This window comes from Drosophila kikkawai, chromosome 3L, assembly GCF_030179895.1.
Source record: "Drosophila kikkawai strain 14028-0561.14 chromosome 3L, DkikHiC1v2, whole genome shotgun sequence".
NCBI lineage: Eukaryota > Metazoa > Arthropoda > Insecta > Diptera > Drosophilidae > Drosophila > Drosophila kikkawai.
This window is the reverse complement of record NC_091730.1, coordinates 22,306,233-22,332,418: the sequence shown is the minus strand read 5'-3', so window position 1 is coordinate 22,332,418 and position 26,186 is coordinate 22,306,233. Positions and strand designations below refer to the sequence as shown.

Below are 26,186 nucleotides of genomic sequence, written 5' to 3'. Positions count from 1 at the left end.
ATACTTGACTTCGCTTTTCCTCTATCTAGGTTTAAAATAATCAAATAACTTATTCTTTAGTGGCCCAGTAGGTTACCCTAAATATGAAAGGGCTCACTAACCTTTCTGTCTTCGCTGCTAGTGCGCTCATAATATCCAATTTAAATTAATGGCTCCGATGCACTCTGTCCTTTGTTGTCCATCAGCTGAAAACCGCCTGCTGCCTGGAATAAAAAAAAAGAGATAAAAACGGAGAAATTATTAAAGCGCAACGCGTCCAGCGGGAAATCCGTTTAGAAAAGTTTTATTATTGAAAAAGTTTAAAATGCGATTATGTGTGTGTTAGATAGAGAGAGAGAGAGTGAGAGTGTGAGTGAGTTAGGGTTACTGTTTCTTGTTTGTGCTCTGCTCTAAGGGTTCCTAATGAAAAATGGCCCAGATTAGCTAGAAAATTGATCCGTTTTAGGGCACAAAATACTTTATGTTTACCTTAATTAATTTAGCTCTAAAGTCGCCATAAGATAATTAGAATTTTTTGCGCTCAACCATTGCCACAATGCTGTTTTCCTAGAGCCCGAAACTCAATTTGCCCCACACAAATCCCCAGCAATTTCTCACAATTCTCCAGCTTATTCCTGCCAAATCAAATAAACCAGTCAAAGGAATATAAACCGCATTCAAGGCGCTCCTTTCTTTCTTTTTGTTGTGATGTTTTTTTTTGGGAAAGTTCTTTTTAGGAGAAAGCGTAGTGCAGATTGCCGAGAGAGTTGCCAACAAGCAACACCTCCTACACACTGGCTGAAAGGCGGCGGGCAACTTTGTTTTCATTTCGCTAGTGAATTTTTGTCATCATCGTGACCACTTTTCACAATCACAAGAGGCAACTGGACGAAGCGACGGGCCAGAATCTTTTCTTGTTGCGATTGTTGCTCAGCTATGGCAACTTTCAAGTAGTGCAGAGGAAGAAATAAGGTATAAAAAGTAAAATTATTATTAAAGAGTTTGAAAAGCAATGTATTCAGATTTCTTTAAGTTTAATAAGTATCACCTAAATTGTCGATATTTATTAATGGGAAAAATATGTTCCTGGCATCCGTTTTCTAGCAACAATTACCTGTGCATTTCGCCCAGTTAGAATTAACTTCTTTTCTTAAAATTTAAAACCTAATTGAAAAATGTGCCATAGCCGTGTCTATCCAACATTGAATTAAAGGCTTTAAGAATTCCTTTCATCTTTTCTCTATATTATGTTCAAGTGTTTTTCCAAGTGTACATGTTGCCATGCTGTTCGTGATGTTGCTGTGGCGTCCTGCAAGCGGCTGCTTGACGTTGCGGATATTAATCAAAATGCGGAGCGGACTCGCACTCGCAATGGGACTCGAACTCGAACTCGGACTCGGACTCCCACGCGACGTCGCGACGTCCGGACAAAGCCGAGAGAGGTGTTGGCACACTTTGGACCTGGCTTAGTCTCGGTCTTGGCCAGAGTTTCTTTTCTTGGCCATTCCTGGTCCGCTGTTCTGTTTCTTGAGGTGCCTGGTGCTTGGTGCCTGATGCTTGGCCTGGCCTCAAAACACGTCCCGCTGCCCGTTGAAAAATGTTGATAAATGTTGACAATTTTTCCGGCAACCACTCGTGATAAATCTAATTTTTCTCTGGCTCTCTGGCTCGCCTTCAACTTCCCTTCAGCGTGTTTTGTGTCGCTGCATTGTTGTCACCAGCCAGCAATTGTTGCTGTTGCTGTTGTGACTGTTGCTCTCTTGCAGTTTTGATTACATGGCAGCAGCTCCTTGTTGTTGTTCTGGCTCTTGTGTAGGTGTGAAGTAAAATTAAAAACGTGTCATTTTTTGCTTTATCGCTGGACGCGGTGGCGCCCATGGGCAAAGTATCGCAGAACCAACAGCAGCGGCAACACAACGGGCCAACATGAACAGGAGCAGCAGCAACATGAGCGGGATTCGGCGGGGGCAGGGTTGAATTTAACTTTTGTTTGTTCCCGGTTTGACTGATGGCAGGGGTGGGGTTTGGAAATGGTAAATATGCGAGGGGAGGTGCATTTTCTGCAAATAATGCTCATACGCCGCGTGGGCGTTGAGTAAATACAAATTCCAGAATTGATTTCTGACTTTAGTTTGTATTGTTTGTTTCTTTTATTTGCAAATATATTTATCTTGCCATTATAAAGGCGTAATCTCCATTCTATTGATTGCCTTTGTTGGCTTGTGAAAGTCTTTCACTTTTGTCTGCGACTTCTTCTTCAGACGCTGCACTCCATTCATTTTTCACCTGGCTTAAGCAGCAATCAAAGAAAAGAATTTACATTTAAGCGGATTTATGTTGTAATTAAGCACTTGAATTGTCTCTTTGCTGGCTGGCCTTTAGCGAGTATCTTTTCTTTGCAGCTTCATAATTTTTCACGCTCAATTGGCTACCTTTGCTGAGCGTTTTTTTTTTTTATATATTTCTTTTATTCGCCGCATTTGCGCCAAATGCAATTTGTCATTATAAATTTACGTCAGTTTAGGCAAAGGGAAGACGCAGCCAAGTTGCACAAAACTTTGCTAGCCAGAGAGAGAGAAACTCTACGAAGAGAAAAAAACGAACTACTGCATTTTTCAATATATTTTCAAGTTGACTCGGGGTAAGTTTTTACCCTCGCCCCCCTTTTTCATTCTCGTTCTCGCTTTCGTTTTCGCTTTTTGTTATTGTCTTGGCCCCGGGCAGTTAGGTGTCGGTTTCAAGCCACCCAGAAAACTTGGCCATGCCGCAGATTGATGGTCATATGAAAAAGTAGTTAACGCCCAATCGAAACTGCAGTTGCACTTGCAGTCGGGCTAATTAAGTGACTGAGGGTTAAAGTTTAATATAAATTCGAGTGATCATTGGTCCATTTGCCGGTTGGACAAGCGTAGAGATGGGTAAATGCATCGAAATGACGATATTAAGTTGTTGTATCGATGCAAATACCTGCATATTGTATATCGAATTAAAAAATATTTCAGTCATTTGGGAATCTGATTAAATTAAATTTAAATTTGTATAAATAACAATTTTTAAGAACAGTTGGAGTTATACAAGTTGTTCGATATTTTATCGATATTTCTTAGTAATTTAAGATTTGTTGTATCGATATTTTATTTGTATTTTGAAGTGAAAGATATTTCAGTCATTTGGGGATCTATATAAATTAAATTAAAATTTCTATAGAAGCTAGAAAATTATTATGAACTATAATTCGATTCGATATTTTATCGATATTTCTTAGTAATTTAAGTTAATCTTGTTGTATCGATGCAGGTATTTTATTTGTACATCGAAGTGAAAAATATTTCAGTCATTTGGGAATAATTATAAATTAAATTTAAATTTTTATATGAACAATAATTCGATTCTTAAAAGGTATTGTTCGATATTTTATCGATACTTCTTAGTAATTTAAGTAAAACTTGTCGTATCGATGCATGGGCTTTATTTGTATATCGATGTTAATATTTTAAAGTATATTTTAGCCATTTGGGGTATCTAATTGAATTATATTAAAGTTTTTATAATTGCTTATTTTTAAGAAGACCTGGAGTTATATAAACTTTTTAAGTACTATAATTTGGTTCGATATTTTATCGATATTTGTAACTAAATTAATTCAAAACTTTACAATATGTTCTATTTGTATTAAAAATTATAATTTTAAAACGATATTTAATATCATATCATATAGAATTTTCCATTTCGATATACAATCCCTAGAAAAAACATTTAAAATGCAATTACAGCTGCAGCTGCAGAGACAAAAGAGCTCCGGGAAAAAATATATATGTGTGTATATTTCATTGATGCGGGCATGTGCTGGCCGTTGGATTGGGATCATGCCATAAGCGGATTAGTTAGACATCAGACATCCAGCCGGCAGCAGCAGCAGCAGCAGCAGCAGCTCCGGTTGCTCAGGTAACACGCAGGTAACTCGCTGGCAACCAGCACACAGACGCATCAAGCATACGCTCCGTTGTGCAGCTCTAAATTAACAATTTCATTTAGCTGTTTGCCGGCGACTTAATTTATTCAAGTGATGACGTCGCCGACAACGGCACCACCGCCACTACTGCAGTCAGCTAAGAAAAATTGGCCAGGAAGGTGGGGATGAGCTGCGAGAGGAAGCATCAGGGAGCTTGAAACAGCAGGGAAAACTGGGGAGAAGACGACATAATCACCGCTTTGGAGCGCCAAATTTACGCGTTGCAAACGCTCGGCTAAGCTCGGCTCAGGTTAAGGAACATAAAATTGAGCGGGAAGAGCAGACACTAAAAAAAGGATCTATAAAACAGAAAGGAACACTGAAGAAAAACCTTGAAAATGTAAAGGTTGTTTATTTTGCAATATAATTTATTTATTCTTTGCAGAACACAAAGAGGTCAGGTGTTTTTAGGTTAATTTCCCGAAGGATTCTACATTTAATTTATATTTGCAGACAAAAATAATTTCATATCTTAAAGACTTCCTACTAGAAATATACCCCAAATCCTTGTATCTTTTACATATTTTATTCTATTTTTGCTAGTGAAATCACCCCATTTCCAGCGCCCGTTGAGCGTTGCAGTGGAAGGAACCGCCTCGTCCTGAGCATGAACATCAGCTGCCTTAAGTCCTGGCTGATGGCGACGTGTGCAACTTTGATGCTGCTTCCTGCACCAGCTCAGGCTTCTGCTCCCGCTCCAACTCCAGCTCCTGCTCCTGCTGCAGCTGCCACAGGCGGTTGCCAAAAGAACCCGACGGATGCGCCGACGAAGATGAAGTGGCTGACGGCTGACGGGGCAGGAAAAGTGGAGCAGGACTTGCAGCAGGAGCAGGGGAGAGCGAAACCCGTCTGAGCCGGCACTCTATTTATATTGAATTAAATTTATTGAAAAACCTAATGAGCTATCTTTCCGGCCATCAGTTGGCAGCTCGTTTCGGCCACAATGCAGTGCACAGCGCCCAACAGTCGGCAGATTTATGCTTAGACAAATTAATTTATGCACCAGACAGTTAAGTAAATTACGACAGACATAAATTGCGAAACCAAAAGGCAAAGGAAGCGAAGCGAAAGGCAGGGAACTTTTGGGCATTAAAGTAATTTAGTAAAACGTTCACATGGCTCTTCGAGGGGCAGACGACGACGGAGACAAACTAATTGAATTTGCTACTTAGTGAAATGTGAAATGTTAACAACTCTTGTGCTACATTTGCTTGTAGGCTGAAGGCGGCGGGGCAAACTTTCCCAAGTTGCCTTAAAGTGCATGGGGTTGCTGCTGCTGCACCAGCAGCCATTAAATTTGCGCAATTAACCAGACGCCGACGCAGAATGAGACTGTGTCTGCCCCGAGTTGTGCACACAAGTTTGCTAAACTAATTAAAATGCATATTCCACTGCCGGCAGCAACATAAATGCGAAAACTTTCGCTTAGACGCCAAGTAACAGGCAACAATGCAACATGCCAGGATAGGTAAACAAATGGCAGTCTAAGTCGCACAGCAACAGCAGCAGCAGCAGCAACATCCTCCACATGCAACCACTGGACAGGGAGACACAGGACTCGACGTTGATGACAGTTTTGTCCTGGCCTGCTGCTCCTGCTCGTGCTCCTGTCCCTGCAATTTGTATAACATGCTGGGCAGTTCCTGCCAACTTCCACTGTCCCACATCGCTCTGCCCCTCGCATTTTGTTAAAGCAAAACTTTTTGTAAACTCATTAGGGCAGTTGGCCAAGCAGGCAGCCAAGCGACTGCGCTAACCAAACGGGCCAAAGCCAAGCCGACAACAAGGCCAACAACAAGGCCGGCACGGAAGGCAACTTTTTGAAAGAAAGCAGCCTGCGACAGGAAAAAGGGGCACGGAGAAAAAAATCTAAACAAAAAACTAGTTACTTAAATGGTTTAATAAAATTTAGAAAAATATAAAACCAATAAATATCCTACATATATTTCATGTTGATATAAATTCTTGAATAGATAAAAATATATTTATCCATCTAAATCCACATCATTGCACCTTTTTTCTTCCTGTGCCACAGATGAGATGATGACGGGAGGCGGCTCTGGGTAACCCATTCGGGTCTGGGGACAGCTGCTGGGGAACAGGACCTGGGCAGGACCTGGACCCGGGCCCGAAGTGAACACCAGGATAAACAAAAGGCAAAGACCGGGCCAAGATAAACAGGCAACTTCTTATGCAGGCCCGGCTTACTGTCGCTTTTCATGCGGCTAAACATGCCCGGCGGTGCAGTTGAAATTTTATTTATTGCATTAACTCGAGAACGCAGGCGTTGCCCCGGCGGTTCCCCTAATAAACATAATGAAAATGATGCTCATCATGAAGCGCACTAATCGACGGCTGCCGCTTTAAGTTTTGTGTGCCTAGAAGTCGAGAGGGAAAATTGATTTAAATCGACAGGCGACGGGAAGTCTGAACGATTAAGCGGCGATAAATAAATAAATTTTATAGAAAATTAAATAACATATGGCAGAGAGGCTTGGCCGGGCTGCAGTTGGGATTTTCCTTTGGCAAGGAAATTGATTGTGTGGAAAATTTAATGTGCGGGCGGACATTTTTCATAGCATACTTTTGAGTGTTTGCAAATTGCATCGCCCACACACTGCATAATTGCGAGCATATGTAAAACAAGCCCGGCATACTGTACACTGTGTGTGTGTGTTTTAATTGTTAACACTCACATTCACTTTGGCTGAGGTTTCTGTTTGAACATCGCAACCCATTTCGATAATAAAATTGACTTACTGGCCGCATTATGTGCGCCATTTATTTATTATGCCGCATGGCAAGGCGACGGGTCCAGCATTTATTAATATTATTTGAGTGAAAATAATGATGTTGGTGTTAAGTTAAGTGTAAAGCACTTTGTGAAAATTATTTTTCAATTAAATGGTGATTCCCCTGCCACTTTCCTTGTTTGAAAAAAAGTGCGCTTGCACCCGAAATACTCATAAATTCCTAATGAATTGTGGCCGAGATAAGGACCAAAATGCGGGCCAGGATGAGCTGTCTTGACACGTGTCAAGATGCTGCACAGAGAACTCAATTAGTGAATGCCACAAATTGGCCTCAACAGATAGTTACATTGAGGTTGCCTTCTGTCCACACAGATGTTCGTGGTGTCTCCATTCATTTCTCCTCCGGATTGTGACAGGCCAAAAATAATATTTACAGCTGTGGTCAAAATAATGACACTGAAGATATGACATTCTTGATTAATCGAAAATCGAAGACTGTGTGTGTTTTGAGCTTTACTTATCAGTTAGTATTCAGGAGAGATTATTTAACTGAGAAACTGAACTAGGAAAGATTTATAAATCCGAAAAGTACTTCATTTTGATTTTGATTTTATTAATTATTTTTTCTATTTATTATCCTATTTATTAACTTCAAGTCTAGCTTAAAAAGTAGTTTAATGGATTAATATTAAAGTAAGTATGATTTTTGCAGTGCCCGCCACTTAAACTATTTATGGAATGTATTGCAAACATCTCAATTAGTAAAAATGTAAATTGAAATTCTTGTAGATTTACAATTTTAAATGTATTAACTAAACCACAATCAAGTCTTTCTCGAGCCTATGCCTAAATCATAGACAGAGATGACTTTTTTACGGGATCTCTTCGTCTCACAGGTCGGTGCTCTCCATTTTGGGATTGGCATTCTTGATGCCCAGGCTCTTCAGCTTGCGGAGGCGCAGGATCTGATGCTTCAGCTTGTGCCGGAACACAATCTGGTTGTTCACCGTCTTCAGCTCGTCGATGCTGCAGCCCTTGAGGTTCCTCACCGTCTTGGAGAGCAGGGTGTCCGTGATGCAGTACTTGGCCTTGGACAGCCGGATGTACTCCACATTTCGCTGGGCGAGTTGCTGGCGGTAAAGGTACAGGTGATAGCCCACGCTGGGTTTCTGGTGCCGCTGGAAGCGATGTGGCTGCTGCTCTTGAAAACTGGATGATGATGATGATGTTGATGGCATGTTGTCCTCTTCGTTGATGAGCTTCTGGTAGCGAGGCATTGTTTGGTCAGAAAATTAATGTTCAGAATCCTTCAAATATTTTGAATCCTTCAAGATTTGAACTTGAACAGCTCCTTGGTGTTTCTTATATTCCAAATAGCTTATAATTTCCGAATATAATATTTTAATGTTCCTTGTTCAACGTTTGCTGATCGTTTGATGCCTCTTCCAGTGCTGCAACTGCTTTTTATACACCCTAGAGCTCGGTACGGCTACCTGTCCTCCAGCGATCCCTACTTTTTTGGTACCCCTAGAACCCATACTACCTGAGACCTACCTGCCCTTTTGACTTATGCCCGGCGGGTGGCGTAATAAAAAACAATTCATTCTTAATCTGCCGTCCGCCATAAAGTTTTCGTATTTTGCAAACACTTTCATTCTTAATCCGTTCCACTAATCCGCCCACGCGGCCGCCCTGGCAATTTGCAAAAAAGAAAACGAGGAGATGTTCAACTCAACTGGCGCGTATAAAAAGATTAAGTGACATTACACAACGTATTTTCCCAAGCAGCTGAAAATGTTCGATGAGCATGCACAGTCATGGCGAGGAAAGGGTAAACTGCAAGGAAGGATGCCAGCCGAGCAGGATTAGCGAGCGGACACAGCTGCTCCGCCTTCAAGGATTCATTAATGATCTCCGAGAAAGACGGCAGATAAGTATCGATTTCAGCCATGAATATTTTAAATTTGCACAGCGGAAAAGAAAGCTGGTCACGAGGAGTAAGAATTTTCTTAAACTAAATGGTTAAATTTCTTTAAAAATATTTAATTTAAATAAAGTGGAGCTTGCTGATTGAATTAATTATAAGCCATAGAATTAAGTCCAGAACAGATTTTAAAAATTTTTAATAACATATTTTCATTGAAAATTTTGCTATTATTTTTATTGGTCTCACAATTTATTCAGCTAATCCTTTCACTCCCATTTTTTTTTCCTGGAAAATGACTTGCCAGAGAACCGTCGAGATCAACTTTCATAACTGCCTTGTCAGTGGTGGAGGGCAGCGGGGCAAAAGTGCACTCGGGGTAAAATGGAATGGAAAATGTCGCATAGATTTTATGGCAAGTTTTTTCGCATTTTCACATTTTCACATTCCCCCTGCCTTTGCATAAACCATCATGTCAAATTCTTGATCAAATAAAACAAAGTTCAACCTAGTTTTTCTGTATTCCGAGCTAAAATAAATAGAAGAAGGGCGGACGGCGAACAAAAATAAAAGAAATTCAAGCGAGGTGGCAAGAAAGTGATAGACCTCTGGCAGAATTATGGCAAACTTTAGCTTTTTCCCTTAAAGCTAACGAGACGAAACGAAACTTTTGCAAGTTGAATGTTGAAATAAGCAATTTTCGCGTTCAACTATGGCGCTGCTTTTTATATATAGATACTATATAGATATGAACTAGACAAGATGGGGCTGGAGAGAAAAATAAAAAAAAAGATTGAAAAGTAATTGCATTCAAGAGCTTGTAGTTAAAAATGTATGGCCGTAGTGCAGAAGAATCTAGCGGAGTGGGCTATATAAAAAAATGATGCTGCTGCTGTTGCTTTTGCTGCTGGGAAATATTGAAAATGTAATTCCAACTGTTGTCTGCCCTCCGATGGTAATTGCAAAAACCGGGAGCAGCTCGAACGGCAGCATTACCAGAAGCGAAAGCAGTCGAAATTAAAGTAAGTTAAATTGAAAATGAAATGCAATCAGCTTGGGCTCTTTGGACCACTTCTTCGGCCATCTCTGTGTCTCTGTGTATCTGCGCTTGGATCTGTATCTGTTGGATGCATTTCAATTTCGCAGTTGCATTATTAACGCAAGGTGTGAACATTTTAGCCGTGTAATTGACACGGCAACATCAGCAGCAGTTTTCCCCATTAAAATTCTATCTTGGGAACACTGGAGGAGAAAAATATGGAGTAAATGGCCTGTGATAGGAATATGAAAATATACTATATTTACTTTCATTTAAATAATTAGAAACAATAATTATTTAAATGCATTTAAAACTCTAATTAAAAGAAAGCTCAAAGAAAAAATTATATATAATAATTTAATTTCTTGTAAAACAATAAATAAATGTAAAAATATTTAATAAGTTTACGTTTTTCTACAATTTAGTCTTCAAAATTATTTTTTAAATCGTTAACTTACAATATAAATAACAAATAATTCATAAATAATTAATTTTAGAATTTTTTATATGAATTAAATAATACGAAATGTAGTCTTAGGGGCGGCTTAAACAGTTTTTATTACTATCAACAAGCTTATAAATATTCTTAATGCTTGATTTTTAAAAAGTTCAATAAATTTACTTGCTAGAAAATAAATCAAAGCTGTTAAAAAATTCAAAGTAATTCCAATTCCAATTCCAAAATTTATGTAAAACTTTTCTTAAATACCAAACCGCTTAACTCAGAAGCTTTAATCAACTTTTGCTTTTTCGACTTCACCGAAGACTATTTTTTTGCACATTTCTTCAGGTGCACTTTTCAGGCAATTTTTGCCAATTTATGATGGGCAAACATTCAATGCCCACTTTTCGGCCTCGTTTAATGGCTTATTTTCCTGGGATATTTGTACAAATTTTCCTCTCCATCTAGCTGCACATCCCGTATGCACAGGTGGGGCAGAGAGTCAGGGGCTTTGCCGAGTTCACAATGAAATTGAAACATATTAAGGAGAGCTCTCTGGACGAGGACGAGGACGAGGACGAAGATGGAGGCACAGACTGAAGTGGCCAGGGATTGTAAATTGAATTGAATTGGAAGTCAGTGCATCCTTAAAGCCTGGCTGAAACCACAGTCCCGAAATGCAGTGTCACAACAATAGACAGACAGACAGAGGAGGAGGTGGAGACACTTATCGCCCAATCAAAACGTCATAAATCAGCTGACGGGGACAAGTTTGATTTGACAGCTCGGCGCGGACTTTCCAGCTCAGCGTTAATTTTGCCCTGGTGCGTACAGTACACGACATGATAAGCAGACACCAGAGAGCTCTTCCAGTATAAATCAAATCAAATGACAATTAAAGCCCCATTCAAAGGCAAATGCCGCTCATTCCAATGCCGAGCACTTGTGAAAAATGCAGCTGGTGAAAATTCGCGGATTAAAAGCAACGACGAAGTGGGTTAGTGGCGGCAATTAATTAAGGCGAAACCTCAGCGACATTGCTCAAAAGTATGCAACACACGAACCGCAAAGGCAATGAAATATTGCAATCACTAAAAGAATGAAAAGCCACCAAAAGGGATGGGGGGAAGGGGCGAGTGGTTACCCAGTGGAAAAGCCAGGGCCGCCTGCAGCTTTGAGGTTTCCCCTCAACCGTAGGCAGCTCCATTTCCCCCAACATCTCCATCTTCATCTCCGACTCAGACTTTTCCTTCTTGGCCGTCGTCTCGGTTGGCTGCCTGACGCCCGCTTGCCAAAATTAGTTTCTGTGTCAAAAGTTTGAAATGAGCAAGCTCCTCTTTGCCGCTGAGGCACAGTTAAAAAAATTAGGATGTTTTTTACAAATTTATTTTGCTTTAAAAAGTTTAGAAATCAACGGAAATAATTACGAAGCAAATAATAAAAACATGTAGGATTTATTACCATTATTGTTATATTAAACAAAGACAAAAATATCCAAAATTTCCAAACTTTTTTCTCTGTTCTCGGCTTCACACAGGAAAAACTAACCAACGGAAGCCAGAGGAAAAACTACTCGACGATGGGTTACCGAGCGGGTGAGAGGACAAAGTTTGCTCTGCGCTGATGTAGTTAAGAATTGGCAGCAAATGCTGCTTAATTTCAAAAGAAACTTTACGTATTTGTCATGCGGCGCACATTCATTGCGGTGTTCATTTGAGCGCTCATTCAGGCGGCGCCAGAGAACCGGAGGAGCCCCGGGGACGTTGACAAACGTTGCCTTGGTCACTCTTGGCCAAGGAGGTGGAGGAGGCTGGCTCAAGATGCTGATGATGACGACCGAGATGCTTCTGCAACGGACACTCGTTTAATAATTCATCAGAATCACAGCCAAAGAAGTGGCGATGTGGAATTCGCGTTAATTTGCGGTCGCCGAGTAGTATTGAGTGCGGTCACTCTCTTCGCTCCCCCACTCACGCACTCTTCTTTGGCGCTTGTGCGCCTCATTTCCTGTGGCCGACTGCCATTTGACTTGCAGTTTCCGTTTCCGTTTCAATGACGCTTTGATTGGCCTTGCGGTATCCGCTCCCCACCCATACCCCCTCTTTCTACACCGAGGTTTGACTATTAAGCGATAATTATTTGTATGTGTGTGTGGGCAAAGCGATTCTCCGCTGACCGCATCGCAAACTTTCGAGGTTGGCGGCCACTTCAAATGCGTCTTGTGTGTTTGTCCAAGAGTCTTGGAGTTCTTTGGCAATTATTAATGACAGATGCCTGATATATCCCTGCAACGCTGACGTTAATTAAAGAAAGCCAAGGCCAAACCAAAAATAGCTGGCATTGCATTAATTGTTGTTATAAATAAAACAAACTAACAAGATAACGAAGAGTGAGTGAACTCTTTCGTATAAAATATATTCAAAGGAAAAGGAAAGCATAAATTTAACTGTCAATGCCTTGCGGAGGAAATTAAATCATTATGACTTCCTAAATGTATAAAATACTTTGAAGTATTAAATCATTGAAATTAAAACTGAACTTGATTTTACTTTACAAAAATATCAACATAAATTCAAACTTTCTAATGCAATTTTCATAATAATTCTCTGTGAATATGACAGGCCTTGGAAGTTCAACAACTGATTTGCAAAGTTCGGAGTTATTAAATTAAAAAAAAAAAAACACTCATTCGAAGGCCGACAAACAAGCTTGGTGAGCAACTATTGATCCAGTTTGAATCTTTAACGGAAGGAATAAATAAATATTTGATTGCAAATCCAAATCTGTTTGACGGCGGCACACAAAATAGCCAAAACAAGCGAAAAAGTCTCAAAAGAGCAAATACAATAAAACTGATTAAATTTGACTCGACGAGCCATGCAAATAAATACGTGGAGAATATTGAGAGATTCAAAACTCTGGCTTTATCTCACCTGCTGAATCTCGGTGTCTTTCGCACTTGCCCGGCTTCGTTTATGTTGGGTTTATGCCTTCTCTGCCTTTGGCTGCAAGTAAACATAAATAAATTGTTATCTTATTAGTGTTGAGTGCTTCGCAGTCGGACGATATTTGAATTTTTGGCATCGCGCGGCACGTTATTTAGTGCTCACACAACAATTGCAAATTGCAATCTTTACGTTTAATTTAGCGACTGAAAGTTGCGCGCAATTAAGCAGCCATGCAATGCACGAATTTATTTTATTTACAGTCTAGACATGATAAGGTGAACCAATTGGAATTTGAGATGAAAGTGTTGAGGAAGGGTGTGGAATAACCCTTATTTTAATGTTTTAAAATGAAAGAGAAATGAATCTTTAACAAGTACTTAAAATATTAATAAAATTATAATGCAATTTCTTTTTATTTTCTTAAATTGATTTCATTATATTTTTATTATAAGAATATAGTCTCTATTTAGTTATAAATCTAAAGAACCAATAATCCTAAGAACAATCAACACAACGCCTCAAAAAATTATATATGTATTATATATTAAATATATATTTATATATTTATAATATAAATTTATATATATATTTATAATGGGGAAACCCGAAATAATAAAAGATAGATATAAAATGAAAACAAAAATGGAATTTTATTAATTTCATTTCAAGTTCCCTTTACCCACGCTTCACTGTACTTTATTTTATTTCTATTTATACCTCCAGTTGAATTTGCATCGGTCGCTTTGCAGATAAACAAACGCTGCGCTGCTGCGTGCCTATCGGATCGATTGGGCGTGGAGGCGGGAAATTCCGCTGGGGAATGCAGAGGTAAATCGGGGCTATATCGAGGGGGTAAATCGGAAGCGGACGGTCGATGGGTGGGGTGAGGGGGAAAACTTCATTATCGCTCTGCGGGTGCGGGTGCGTGGGCGTATTGCAGAGCGTTGATTTCTTTGGCCGTAAACATTTCCGGGCCGAGGTGCGATGCAGTCGTGTGTGAAAATGATTTTAAAATTGGCGCTGGATTGTGCAAAGACAATCAAAATGCAATGGGCGTTGATGATAATGGCGGGAAACAATGGCAAAAGCAAGGGCCGAGGCGAAAGGGGAGAGGATTCCGGGGACACGGGCTACCAAAGTGAAATTTTGACAGCTTTTAATTGTGCAGCGAGGCGAGAGTCGTGCTGCCGCTGCTACTGTATAGTACATATAATATATAAATATATATATTGCCAAATGTATATTATTTAACAGCCCTTTTACCCGGGCATGCAATTATCAAAACGCATCACGCGTCAGGGCCAGGCCAGAAATGATAAGCACAGGTAGCTGCAGTCGGCGGCAGGTGAAAGGGGGGGTGAAAGGTGCAAGGGGTAAGCTGGAATGGGGGGGGCCAGGTGGCCAACTGTCAGCTTAACGCCTCAACGAGCAAAGTGAAGGCAAAATTGCATTTGCCTTGGAGGCCGCCGCAATTAACGCGGCATCATTTCTATCCAACTTGATGATATTTCAACTTGGCGGGAATTGGTCTCAGCTTAACCCTTGGACTCAGGAGGGGTCTTTAGAAACTAAATATAAAATATTTAACTAAAAATTTACTAAAAACCCCTAAAGAGATATATTTTAAAATACTACAAGGAGTTTATTTTATTTTACAAATATTATTTAAGCATAATTTTTGTTGTTAAAGTTTAAGGATTATTTTCAGTTAAAATCCGAACATTTTTTATAATTATCCCCCCAATCCTTTATATTATTTTATAGTTTCTAACCAACTTTCCCCTCATATTTCCATCTCTTTTGATAAATATATTTAAAAGGCCTGAACTCTGGCAATTTAGCGGGTTAATTGTGGCTTGGCTGCAGGCCCCAGTTCGGGCTTGTGCCGTGCGAATCATCATTAATAGACCAAAGTGAGAGTTTTCTAGCGCTGCAGCAGCAGCAGTTGCTCCTTCCCGCCTAATGGCCAAATGAGTGCGCACTTTAAGCCGCCGAGAAAACGCCAAGGAGGAGCAGCAGCGCAGTAGTCATCATCAGTTGGCCGGGTGGCTGGGGCCCAGGCCCAAGGTCTTTTAGCTATTTATAACGCACACGCATCGGGCTTAATTAAAAACTGTTGAGCCCTATGCAAATGCGCCTGCTCAATAGCTCTGCAAGCTTAACGAAGCATAAATCTCTGCTGATAAGCTACAATCAAATGCAATCAAACTAAATTCAATTTAATGGGCAAGGTCTGGGAGCTGAGGAACCAGGAACTAAAGGCGGGAGACCAAAGAGCAGACGCCGCCGAGGAATCGGGAATCTGGCTGCAATTCAAGTGAAATCAGCTGGAAGGGAGCGGAGCCAGCGACCAAATACAAATTGCCAGCTCAAGCTCGGGTTCAATCCCGCTTCAAGGTGGCCAAATATTGCTTGAAATTGATTAGATACGCCGACTGAAGTCGTAACTGGAGACGGATTTTAGAATGGGATGGAGTATCTTGAGAGCTGGAAAAAGAAAAATAAAACTAAGACTGACAAGGATGCTTCTCCAAATAGAAATGGAAAATTTAAGCAGCCAACTTTAAGAGCGATTTTCATGTTTAGAAAACATTATAATCAGACTTAAATCTGAACTTGGGGCTGGTTTTGATCCAGTCAAGGTTGCCACATAATCGCGTTTCTTCCACTGGGTTTTATAAATATTTATATTCCCATCAGAAGCGATGCATGCTGCAGCTTTTCTCGGAACAGCAGCAAAGTGAGCTTCAGCGAGTGGGAAATGCGTGGAAAGCCATCGCGAATTGCGATGCGGAAACTGCAACGCCAGCGACAGCATCGCTTGTGCTGGTTGCAGCTGAAGCTGGAGCTCCCCCCACGTGTTTTCCCCTCCGATTTCCCAGCCGTTTTCCCCCACGAATAACTCCCCCCACTTTGCTGGCAATTCAAGCGTTGCGAAAACGTTTCTGCCCTCTGCTTTTTGCCCTCTGTCTAGTCTATATCCGTCTATATCTTCAATGCACTCTGCGCCCATTTCCCAGCCCCGATTTTATTGCCATCGAAAGGCTCGTCGACAGACAGCGACCGCAAAGCTAAGCCTCTGACACTTGAAGAAAAATCTATTTAAAAATTGAAATATTTTTGGTTAAGTCTTAAGGGTAGAAATATTTTTATTACTAAAGAAGGTTATGGAAATTATCTTCAATCTTCAACATTTGCTGCTCAAGTTTTTCATGGAAAACCAAATAATTGACAAGCGAATGTCATAACCAAATATTCCCAGAAACTTCTTTAAACATAAATTCACTGATTGAAAGTATATCTTCGTTTAGAAATTCCTAAGAAATTATGTGTTTTCAAGTTCCCATTTTTCCCTCTGTGTACCTCAAATGTTTTCCCGTCCCGGTTTTTTTTTTTTTTTGGGAGACTGCCTTTCGCCTTCGCCTTGCACACAACTTGCCGAATTTCTGTTTGGCTGTGTGTTTGAGTGAGTGTTTGCTTAACATTGTTCGATATTTGGTTCAGCGCCTGTTCCCGCTTTTTCCCCCGCGACTTTTCCACCCGCCTGCCTGTCCACGACTTTCCTCCTGGCTTCTGTTCATTTCTTGACTTGGATGTTTATCTTCAATGATTTGCGATTTTCCGGCAATTTACGCAAAAATATGTGACGAAATTTCAGCACTCCCTCCTGCAGAGGAGACAGTGTGTATGTCTACTGAACTGCAACAGTTTCGTGTCTTTTTATTTCATTTTAAAAACATCTATGTATCTTTCCGTCAACCCCCCATCTTTATGCGTTGCGAGCGTGATGTCAGAGTTCCAAAAAATTTGCAGAGGAAATTAGCGTGCAAAAATGTTGATGGTAAATATTTGTTTGTGGAACTCAGGGGACTTAAAAAACATCTCTCCCACGCTTTTCCATTTGCTTAACGAATTTGGTAGATTGTCTCTAGCATTTGGCTGCAGTTAATTGAATTCGAAAGGTGAAAGGAAAACAGACGGCGGTGGAATGAAATGGATTGGGATGGGATAAATCGGATCTGAGCGATAGCAACGAAGTACTTCATTGGCTGATTTATCGAAGAGAAGAGAAAAAAATGGCTAAAAAGAGACTCGGTTAGCAAAAGTGTACGAATTTGTAATGCGGAAACGGAAGTCATAGGCATTAGGCTTGGTTCCAAAATTGAAAAGTGAATCACCCAAAATTTGTTTACCTTGAAATTTAAGAAATGAACTTCCATTTCCTTCGTTTTTATGGGCAAACAATAATATTTGCCTTTTCAACAAGTGGTTATGCATAAAAATTGTTCAAATAAAATATTTAATTTAAGGCCTTGGGGGAAAGGCTTGCTTTGCCTGGCAGCATCGCCCAGGCAGCCACATCATCATTATAATCATCGTTATCTCGGAGATAATTGTCGCCATTGTCGTCGGTGTAATGATCATGTGCTGATTTGATAATTAAAAGCAAACATTAAGTGAGGGAGACGGCACGGCAGCAAATACTAAAAGCACCATAAAGTGCCAGCACACAAAAAACAAGGCAAGACAAAAGCAAACGATATTCCTAAATGCCTGCAGGATTGCTCAGCGGCAAAGGAAGCTGAAGCTGAGCCCCTGCTGACCAATAGAGCCAGAGTTTACTACTCCCTTTTCTGGGTGTTCACCTAAAGAAAAAAATCTATATATATATACTACATATTAGAAAATTTTGTTTCTGAAATTTCTAATATAGATATATATTCATGTTCTGATTTTAATGTATTTTAAATAAGGAAATTCTAGTTGATTTTTAGGTTTATATATATATATAGTTCCATTCATATTTAGCTTAAATATTTATCAGAAATACTTATTTTTTCCAGTGCCCATCCAGCCCCTTCCATGACGATATCTGTCTAGTGGGTAACAGTAGCAGTCGGGGACTGTCTCAGTGTCTAACTGTGGCAGTGATAACAACTTTCGTGCGTGGCCAGTGGCTCCAGTTGGAGGAGGATATAGAGGAGATGGAGGCGATGGAGGAGCTGGGGCAGGGGGTTGTGTTGTAGGAGAAAAGAGCAGACTTTTCAGAGCCCCCTCACCGCGCACCGTGCGTGAGAGTTCCAGGAATGGAACACGTTTCGTTTCGTGGCGACAAGGTTTTTGCTCCGCTGATGAACTCGCAGCAGCGGGTCTCGGACTCCACTCCACTGTACTCCCCTCCTCCTCCCTCTCCCCTCCTCCTCCACCTTTCTGGCCAACGCATTTTTCATTAACACACCGGCGAAAAGTAGTTGATCCGCTTTTGGCCGTTACACTTACATGTGTGTATATATGCGATACGTCTTATTGTATCTGTATCTGACAGATACGCAACCGCCAGCCCAAAAACCAGACCTTGTGCCACTTTACGATGTGTTTGCCCGAGAATCGGCTACATATACAGGTATGTAAGCCTCGATATATGTATATGAGGCAACTGGCAAATTGATTAACGCTAATCGACGCCATTTTGTGCGATTTTAATAAACCGCACTGAACCTGAGCGCGGACTTTAATTTGTTATTTTTTATCTCGATTTTTTATTTTGACAGCTTTTTCGTTCATTGGCTTACAGAAAAAAAAGCAGGATTATTTTTTTGGTGAGATTTCGGGGAGCGGTCGAGCAACTGTAAATTGCAAGCCGCGCGACAACTCACAAAAATCTCGTTTGCCTAATAGCCGAGTTCAAGTTGAATGGCTCAATTTCTCAATCTATCAATTGACGTTGCTGTCGTCTCGGCCTCATCAGCGTCATCATCGTCATTTTTAATTAACAGTCAAATAAATTGACAAAAAAAAAAGGAAAAACAAGATAGCCAACAGTAAAAGCAAAACCTAAAGAGCAACAATGCAACAGTCGGCCCAAAAATAATCGGGAATCTCAGTGGGGAACCCTCATAAAGTACTGCAACTTACGGTCCCCTTCAAACTGGTTTCAAATCAATGGCCAACAGAACAGAAAACATCAAATGAAAGAGTTTAACAATCTGCGTAATTAATCAAACGATTTTGGCTTTCGTTTAAAATATTCTAAGTATATAAATACTTGAAATTCCCGTTGCTTTTGGAAGCCAAATTAACATGCTTGAGAAAATCTGCATAAAATATTTTGTGCAACTAAAAGTTTTTAAAGAGAGCGCGGATTTTAAGAGTTTTATATATTGTATTAATTTTGTAGATAGTCTGATATCTTTCTATTTCCTTATCTTTAAAGTAGATTTTAAACCTCAAACTATAGCTTTATATTTACAAATAACTGCAAGATTTAATTAAAATGCTAAAAGCCACACATTGCTTAGTATTCTTTGTATTTAATTTTAAGCCTCGATTAGATCTTTGCCGCGTATTCCAGTAGCCCCGGAAAAAAAACTCCCATTAAAACGGAAACCTAAACCCAACATAAAATAAATCCCATTCTTCACTTAAATTCACATAAATGTTTTGTTTTTTTTTTCGGCTGCCAAAACACTTAAAGTCGCTCGGACCAAAGTGAGAACATTTAAGAGCGAGAACCTTCAAAGAAATCGGTGAAAAAATAAAGCAAAGTTCATGAACTTTGAGACGGCGAAGAATTTCTCACACAGCCATGGCAACGGCGTCAATTACATGGCAATGCCTATGGAGATGGGAAATGGAGATGAAGCTGAAGATGGACCAGCTGGTGGTGGAGCTGGCCGTGGATGACCAGGGCTACTTAGAGGTATTGCAGACCGGGGACCAGCTTAACTTTTAACCGCACAGAAGTCGACATCGATGTGGCCGGGCCACTTGAGTTGGTTACGGCCAAGTAATTAAATCGAGTCGGAACGAGAAAAATCAGCCCAAAGAAAATGGGAAAATTCTGCGCCACGTAGCCGAGGAACTTTGCAGTCAAAGCTGTTGCTGCTGCTGCTGCTGCTGGTGCTGCTCTCTCCGCTCGGACATTGCTCATTTCGTCGTTTCGTAATTAATTAGTCTTAAAAGTTAAATAGCCCAAATGATTTTGGACAGGCTACAAAGGCGCTGGCTAATAGAAAACGTTGCCAGGAATGCCAAAAGGGGCTGGGCGGGGAACGCCAAGGAGGATTCGCCCGGCTGGGAATTTTCAGTCCAGTTCAGTTTGGGTTCGGTTCAGCAAATGAAGATAAGATACGTCTTTGACAGGCCCGCGACTGGAGAATGGGGCAGAGGGAGTGACAGGGGCAGGGGCAAGAGCAGTGCATATTTGTGTAAATTTACTTTTATAAACACACCGAGACACTGAGAGATGTTTTCATATATATTTAGAAAGCTTAAAGAAAAGGTTTAAATATGAAAAAAATGTAGATTATTAAAAATATATAAAACTATATAATTAAAATTATTTTTATATGAAAATTAAAGAGTTAAAGCAAGCAAAGAATTAATGAACAAATTATCAATTCTTCTTATCATCTTCCCACCAAATTTCTTACTGTGTACACGAAGGGACTTTGCCAATAGCAAAGCCAGTTGGATGCTGTCAGCTTGTGTACGCATTGAATTGCAGGAAGAATTTATCTAACGCCGGCAGCGGCTCTGTGCCGAGTGTGTGTGTGTGTCGAGTATCTGGTGGATACGTGTGAAAGCTGCAGCTCTGCCCGTTGCTGCCATATTGATTGAGACAGAATTTATTGGCCAAGTTAGTGCCCTGGCTTCGGACCGTCTGTGTGCTGGCTATGGCGATGGTTGTGATGGTGTTTGTGTTGTGACTTTTTGACATTAAAAATTTGTGCGTTGTTGTTGACTTGGCATATACATAAAATGCTGGCTTAAAGCAAAATGGCAAAATGCATATTATACATACACGTATATTCAAGTGCTAGCTGCTCGGCTCGTTAGTAGAATTTCTCCCTATTGCGATGGCATATTTAAATATTTTGTTGCAACGTTCTCGGCTGCCACACAAATTGGCAAAAATCAATTCACAAAATGCCAGCTGCCCGCCCGGGCCACACCCTCAATAGCATATCAATTTCATTTGGCTTTTCATACCCGATATTCCGCATATATTTGCCAATTTATTTTACACTTTTGCTGCCTGCTGCCTGCTGCCAGCTCCTGTGGAAATTGCCATTCGCTTTAAGTGCAAAACTGCTAGCCACCTGCCGCAGAGAATTTAAATACAGCGGCAGAAACCGCAAAAACTTTGTCCAGTGCAGAATGAAGTGCAAATCGAGCAAAGCTCAAAGTGTGGATACCCGGTAGCCATTAACTTGTGTCCAACAAGCTGCTGGGCCCAGCTAAAATGAAAAACGGCACAAAGTTAAAGCTGCCAGGCAGCACAAAATTCATTCAAATCAAATTTCAGCCAGTCTTAATGGCTGAAAGCGCTGAACAAAATGGGTAGGAGAGCAACGATATTTCTGTAAGGAAATTGAGCTAAAATAATAGAAATTCGAATATGAGAAGCAATAACATCATACCAATCAATTTGTAAAAAAAAATGTATTTTTGATTAGCAACATGTTCCTTTTACTAGGTCTTTTTCTCAGTGTATGTGATCAATGATTATGCATCCAATATGTTCAATAGATGGACAACTCTCTGGCTGCAACTGGGCCAAGTGCCTGCTACTCTTTTGAGGGGGAAACGGTAGAAGCATCATCGTCCTGGCCTCGGCCTCAGCATCAGCAGCGGCATCTCTTGACCGCCACATGCAAATTGCAACTGATTCCCCATTCAAGTGCCTGGAGAAAAGTCCGGACTCCGGACAAATAACTGGCCAAGAGGGAGAGAATTGGCCCGAGATCTGGGGCCCGGATCCTCCCAATCCCAGGCTGCGAATCCTGAGTACTGAGCTGGCAAGCTGTTGCTGCCGGCCTGCATAATTTATGGCCCAGTCTAGACCAAACTGACAGGCAGAGGAGGGCACAGTACTCAGTACATGAAGCCCTCTGCCAATCCCTAATTGTTCGGGCAGGCACACATTTTTTGATGATGAGCATTTTTGGCATTTCATATTTGTGCCCGGCTCGGCCACATAAATTTACCCACAGAATAATATTTTCGTTGGGCCAAGCGTGTTCGTAAATATTTGGCCAAGACAAATTGCAGTAAACAATTTGCAACAATTTCATGCGGTTGCGGGCAAAAGTCCTTTCAGAATTTGCCGAGAGAGCGGAGAGAGCCTGAGCTGGCCCAGAGCAGCAATTATAGCTCATAAGTTGGAAATTTCCTTGGCCCCTTGTTGACCCTGGCCGAGGCGAAGTTGATGATAAAATTATCAACTTAATTGCCGGCCAGGGAGATGGCCCAAAGTGCTCCGACTCGGGCTAATTGGGTGCCATATGAGGGAGCTCTATGTGCTCTATGCTGCAACATCGGCCGATAGCCGGCGAGTGTTAGCAAACTTTTGAACTGGTTTCCTTGGCCATCCAGCGAAAGCAAAAGTTGTCTGCACTTTGTATTTGCATTCGACGTCTCCTGGCCAAATGCCGCCAAATTGGGTTAACGACACTTGGCCAAGGCGATGGCGATGGCGAAAAAAGTGCACTTTCCACGGCGAGTGTCGCATAGAAAGTGAAACTGGCAAGTTGCAACTGCAACCAAGTTGTTATACATCCCCAACAATTACATCGCTCGATTTGGTTTCGTTTCGTTTCGTTTCGGCCAAAGAAAGTGAGGCCAAAGTGGGTCTGCTAATGGCCACCATCGGGAGATCTCTGCAGGTGGAAAAATCTGGGGTCCGGACTGCGAGGAGTGCCAGAGATTCATGTCAATTAGAGCTGGAAATGTTGCCATCATCTGGCATCTTACGTATGAGAGTATAGATCGTTAGACCGATGTGTATCTTTGGGGGATTATGCAAACTATGGCCGAGACATGAAAGCCGATGTTGATGGCCAGGTGGAGCGTCTAAGACTCTTGATTATCCCATCAAATAATTACTGTTGCGGTATATTGAACCATGGGTTGTGTTGCAGCTTATTCAATTCGGGAATTTTAAGCCGAAATCAAAGAGGAAAATATTTTTTTTAATACATTTAAAATACTTTTAAATACTCTTAGTCTAAGTTTCTACCTTTACTATTTGAATGGCTCCTTTTTGAAATGTTCCAGAGGAAAACTCCTTGACTTGAGCCTTTACCTCCTCCACTCAATTTAAATGCAAGTTTCCTGGTGGAGCCTGCTCTTGACTGATATGTCACATGTTTTCCCTAATTCGAGGCATTAGCAATTACCATTTGGCTTTTCAGCTAGAGTTTCATTTGCATCACTTTGTCTCCATTTCTCCGCCAATTTAGAGAGACTCTGCTAGACTCATGAGATGCACAAAAGTCGCAAAAATATCGCATAATTAAGCGGCATCTCAGGAACTGAAATGCTAAATGCGAAAAGCACTCCGCAGCACGAATGATTGCATAATTCTGCCTAAGATGCAGCCACTAATGGCAGATCCAGAATGCAGCTCCGCCGAGACCCCGAGAGTGAGACACTCGCACACACAAATCAGTGGGAAGCGAAATCAAATGAACTAAGCCGCAGCTCGTAAGGTGAGTCGCCTCCAAGAAGAGTCAACGCAAGTCAAGTCAAGTCAAGGAACCCATAAGCGTTGACAATACGCCGGGCCGCAGGGAAAGGGCCTGGGAAAGGGAAACGGAGCTCCATTGCCAGCCAACATGCTAATTATGCTATATTTATGTGGAAAGCACAAAAAACCGAGCCCGGAACTGTGTCTCCGTGTGTGATGGCTCTGCACTTGCAGAAATAGGTTTAGAATATGTTTTACATAAATAATACTTAAAGATATTTCAAATAGAATATGCTACTTTCCTTTTAGTCTATAAAGTGCATAGAAAATAATGCCATATTCTAAAATCTAAAGAATATTTTCCATTAAAAAGGACACTTTACTGACTAGACAACACCGTTTTGCATAGAACCAAGTTTGTGCCATATCTTGTGTGTCATTATTAGTTAAACGTCCGACTTTTAAAATGATTTGATTTATGGTAATGTTTTTGCACAAGTGCATGTGTGCCGAAGTGCATTCGAGTGCAAAGGAGGAGCACATTTGGCTCTGTGGCAAACTTTTGCCTGACATTTGCCGTTGCCAACAAGAACGCTTCATGTTCCCTGCTCCGGGTTCCGTGTCCCGTGTTCCACATCCACGTCCACGTTCACGTTCACGACTTTGACAAGAACGCGGGCCATCAGGGGCCATTATCATGCGCCTCATCAGCGCCGCCGTCTAACGCCAAACGCCAAAGTCATTAAACTCTCGACGCGCACAGCATCATCGCCGGCAATGGTCCGTTCTGGAGACTCCAGCTCCATCTCCATCTCCGGCTCCATCTACTGGCCAAAACGCCGGCTAACGACTAATTTGCGCATATGACAGGGCGACATGCGAGTCGTTCGTCCATGGGCCAAGCCAACTCTGGCCCGGTCGTATTTTCAGGCCCTCAGCTAAAGACTGCGACTGCGATCCGCGATGTCAACGATTGGCAGCTCTCGTTCGGCCGGCAGGCTGGGATAGCTATGTGCGTTGCTTTCCCATCGAGACCGTTTCAGATTTTCTTTACACACAAAGAAAAGACTATTGATATACAGACTATTTGTTGCTAAATTTAAATTTATTTGTGCGTTGTAAAATAAATACCTTAGTTTCCTGTATTTAAAAGAGTTTAAAATATAATAAAACCTTTTCAGCAAAAAATCCTCAATCTAAACCCATTTTATATATTTTTTTTCCGAGTGTTGAACCGACTTTAAGCGACCATAAACGCCAGTCTAGGCCCATGACACGTTTATGTGCTTTAGATGATAAGAAATGTGCAGGCGCTGCATGGCCATTCAGGCCGCAACAAAAAATGGAAGGGAAAACGAAACTCCAAGTTAACAATTGCACTTTAAATCTGGCTAAAATGCTGGCGCCCGGGGCGTATGAGCAACAAACGAGGCGTTGGGCTAAACAAATCGTCCAATTTGCTGCGAGTTTCTTTTTATTTTTTTTACTTTTTTGCTTTTTAATATATGCACTCCCCCGTCAGCGGTTATTCACTTTAGCCTAACGAAAAATCATACGTGGCACGCAATGGGGAAAATAATGTTGGAAAATGTTAAATCATCCCGTGCAGCGAAAGGCAGGTGAAAAACCAGGTGGAGACCTTTGCTAATTGCTGAGAAATCACGTGTCAGGTTGCAGATGGTAGGCGTGGCCTATGCCATAGGTTAAGGCGACAGGTGAGACATGTGGGTTAAAAGTCTGAAAAGGATGAACAAGAAGGCTAACAATGGATGAATTATGATGAACTGGAAGATAAAGAAAGAAAAGTTTAAATGGGAAATGTACAAGGTATACATATAGTTATGTTTCCAGACCCACTTATACCTTGATCTATTGACATATTTCCAACTCCCAGAGGTATCATTTTCCACTTAGCACTGGCAAATGTCAACAGACTCCCTTTTAGCATTCGTGACCATACGATTTTCATGCGTCAATTGAATGCCATTAACACTTTAAGGGTCTCCTGTTTCCCCACACACACTGCCACTGATCCCACTTGGCTTCCAATCTCGACCCGGCCAGAACGACAGCGGCCTAAGCACCGGGCTGACAATGGCATTAGGCTGCGGACTGGGAAAAGCGGGTGGGAAATGGATGGATGCACCTTCGGGGCAGCAGTCTAATTAAACACGACAGTGAAAATGTGCTCGCGTTGCCATTGACACGTGTGCCCACCAACAGCAGCAGCAGCGAGAGCAGCAAAAGCGGGGGCCAGCACCAACAGCAACAATAGGAATATCAACAATGGTCAATGTCCAGGCGGATGCAGTGCAGCCGATAGGCCGTTAACTCAAACAGGTGCAGAGAGAGAAATTACACGTTTTCTAAGTACCTACGAAGCTATTACGAATAGGTATTTCAAGGCATTAAATACTGTTTAATCCTGAAGACTCTTATATCAATCTCTTATTATAAAAATATAGATAACATTCCCTTTCTTTCAGTGTAAATGCAGTCTGGTCCTGGTCCTCCTGATTTTCCGTTTGCCAACAGTTGCCGTGTCCTCCCCCTCGGAACCCAGGCCCGGCGATTCAGGCACGTGATTTATGTGCGTGGGTGCGCATTTTAACGCGGCG

At 41.3% G+C, this 26,186-nt stretch overlaps 2 protein-coding genes and 1 long non-coding RNA gene across 6 annotated transcripts in view; 1 reads left to right on the top strand and 2 right to left on the bottom strand.

The window, feature by feature from the left end:
- RhoGEF64C (Rho guanine nucleotide exchange factor at 64C) overlaps positions 1-26,186 on the bottom strand; it is a 114,866-nt gene that overhangs the window by 34,429 nt on the left and 54,251 nt on the right. For all 3 annotated transcript variants that reach the window (XM_017172916.3, XM_070286127.1, XM_017172918.3), the window contains 2 exons: positions 13,083-13,154; positions 102-203 (listed from right to left, as the gene is read on the bottom strand). The gene's annotated coding sequence lies outside the window, so the exon portion shown is untranslated. The remainder of the gene's footprint in view (positions 1-101; positions 204-13,082; positions 13,155-26,186) is intronic.
- Positions 3,841-4,949, top strand: LOC138928559 (uncharacterized). 2 transcript variants are annotated; one of them, XR_011444973.1, is made up of 3 exons: positions 3,841-3,935; positions 4,015-4,331; positions 4,535-4,949. It is a non-coding gene; the product is annotated as an uncharacterized lncRNA (long non-coding RNA). The 2 variants fall into 2 exon arrangements; XR_011444974.1 differs by having other exon boundaries at positions 3,869-3,924.
- LOC108078830 (uncharacterized) lies at positions 7,452-8,021 on the bottom strand. Its single transcript, XM_017172921.2, has one exon. The coding sequence runs from the start codon at positions 8,019-8,021 to the stop codon at positions 7,635-7,637; it is 387 nt and encodes a 128-aa protein (XP_017028410.1). The 3' UTR covers positions 7,452-7,634.

What these genes read in the sequence shown, in the direction of transcription:
- LOC108078830 (XM_017172921.2), bottom strand. Translation starts at nt 8,021, where the DNA reads ATGCCTCGCTACCAGAAGCTCATCAACGAAGAGGACAACATGCCATCA.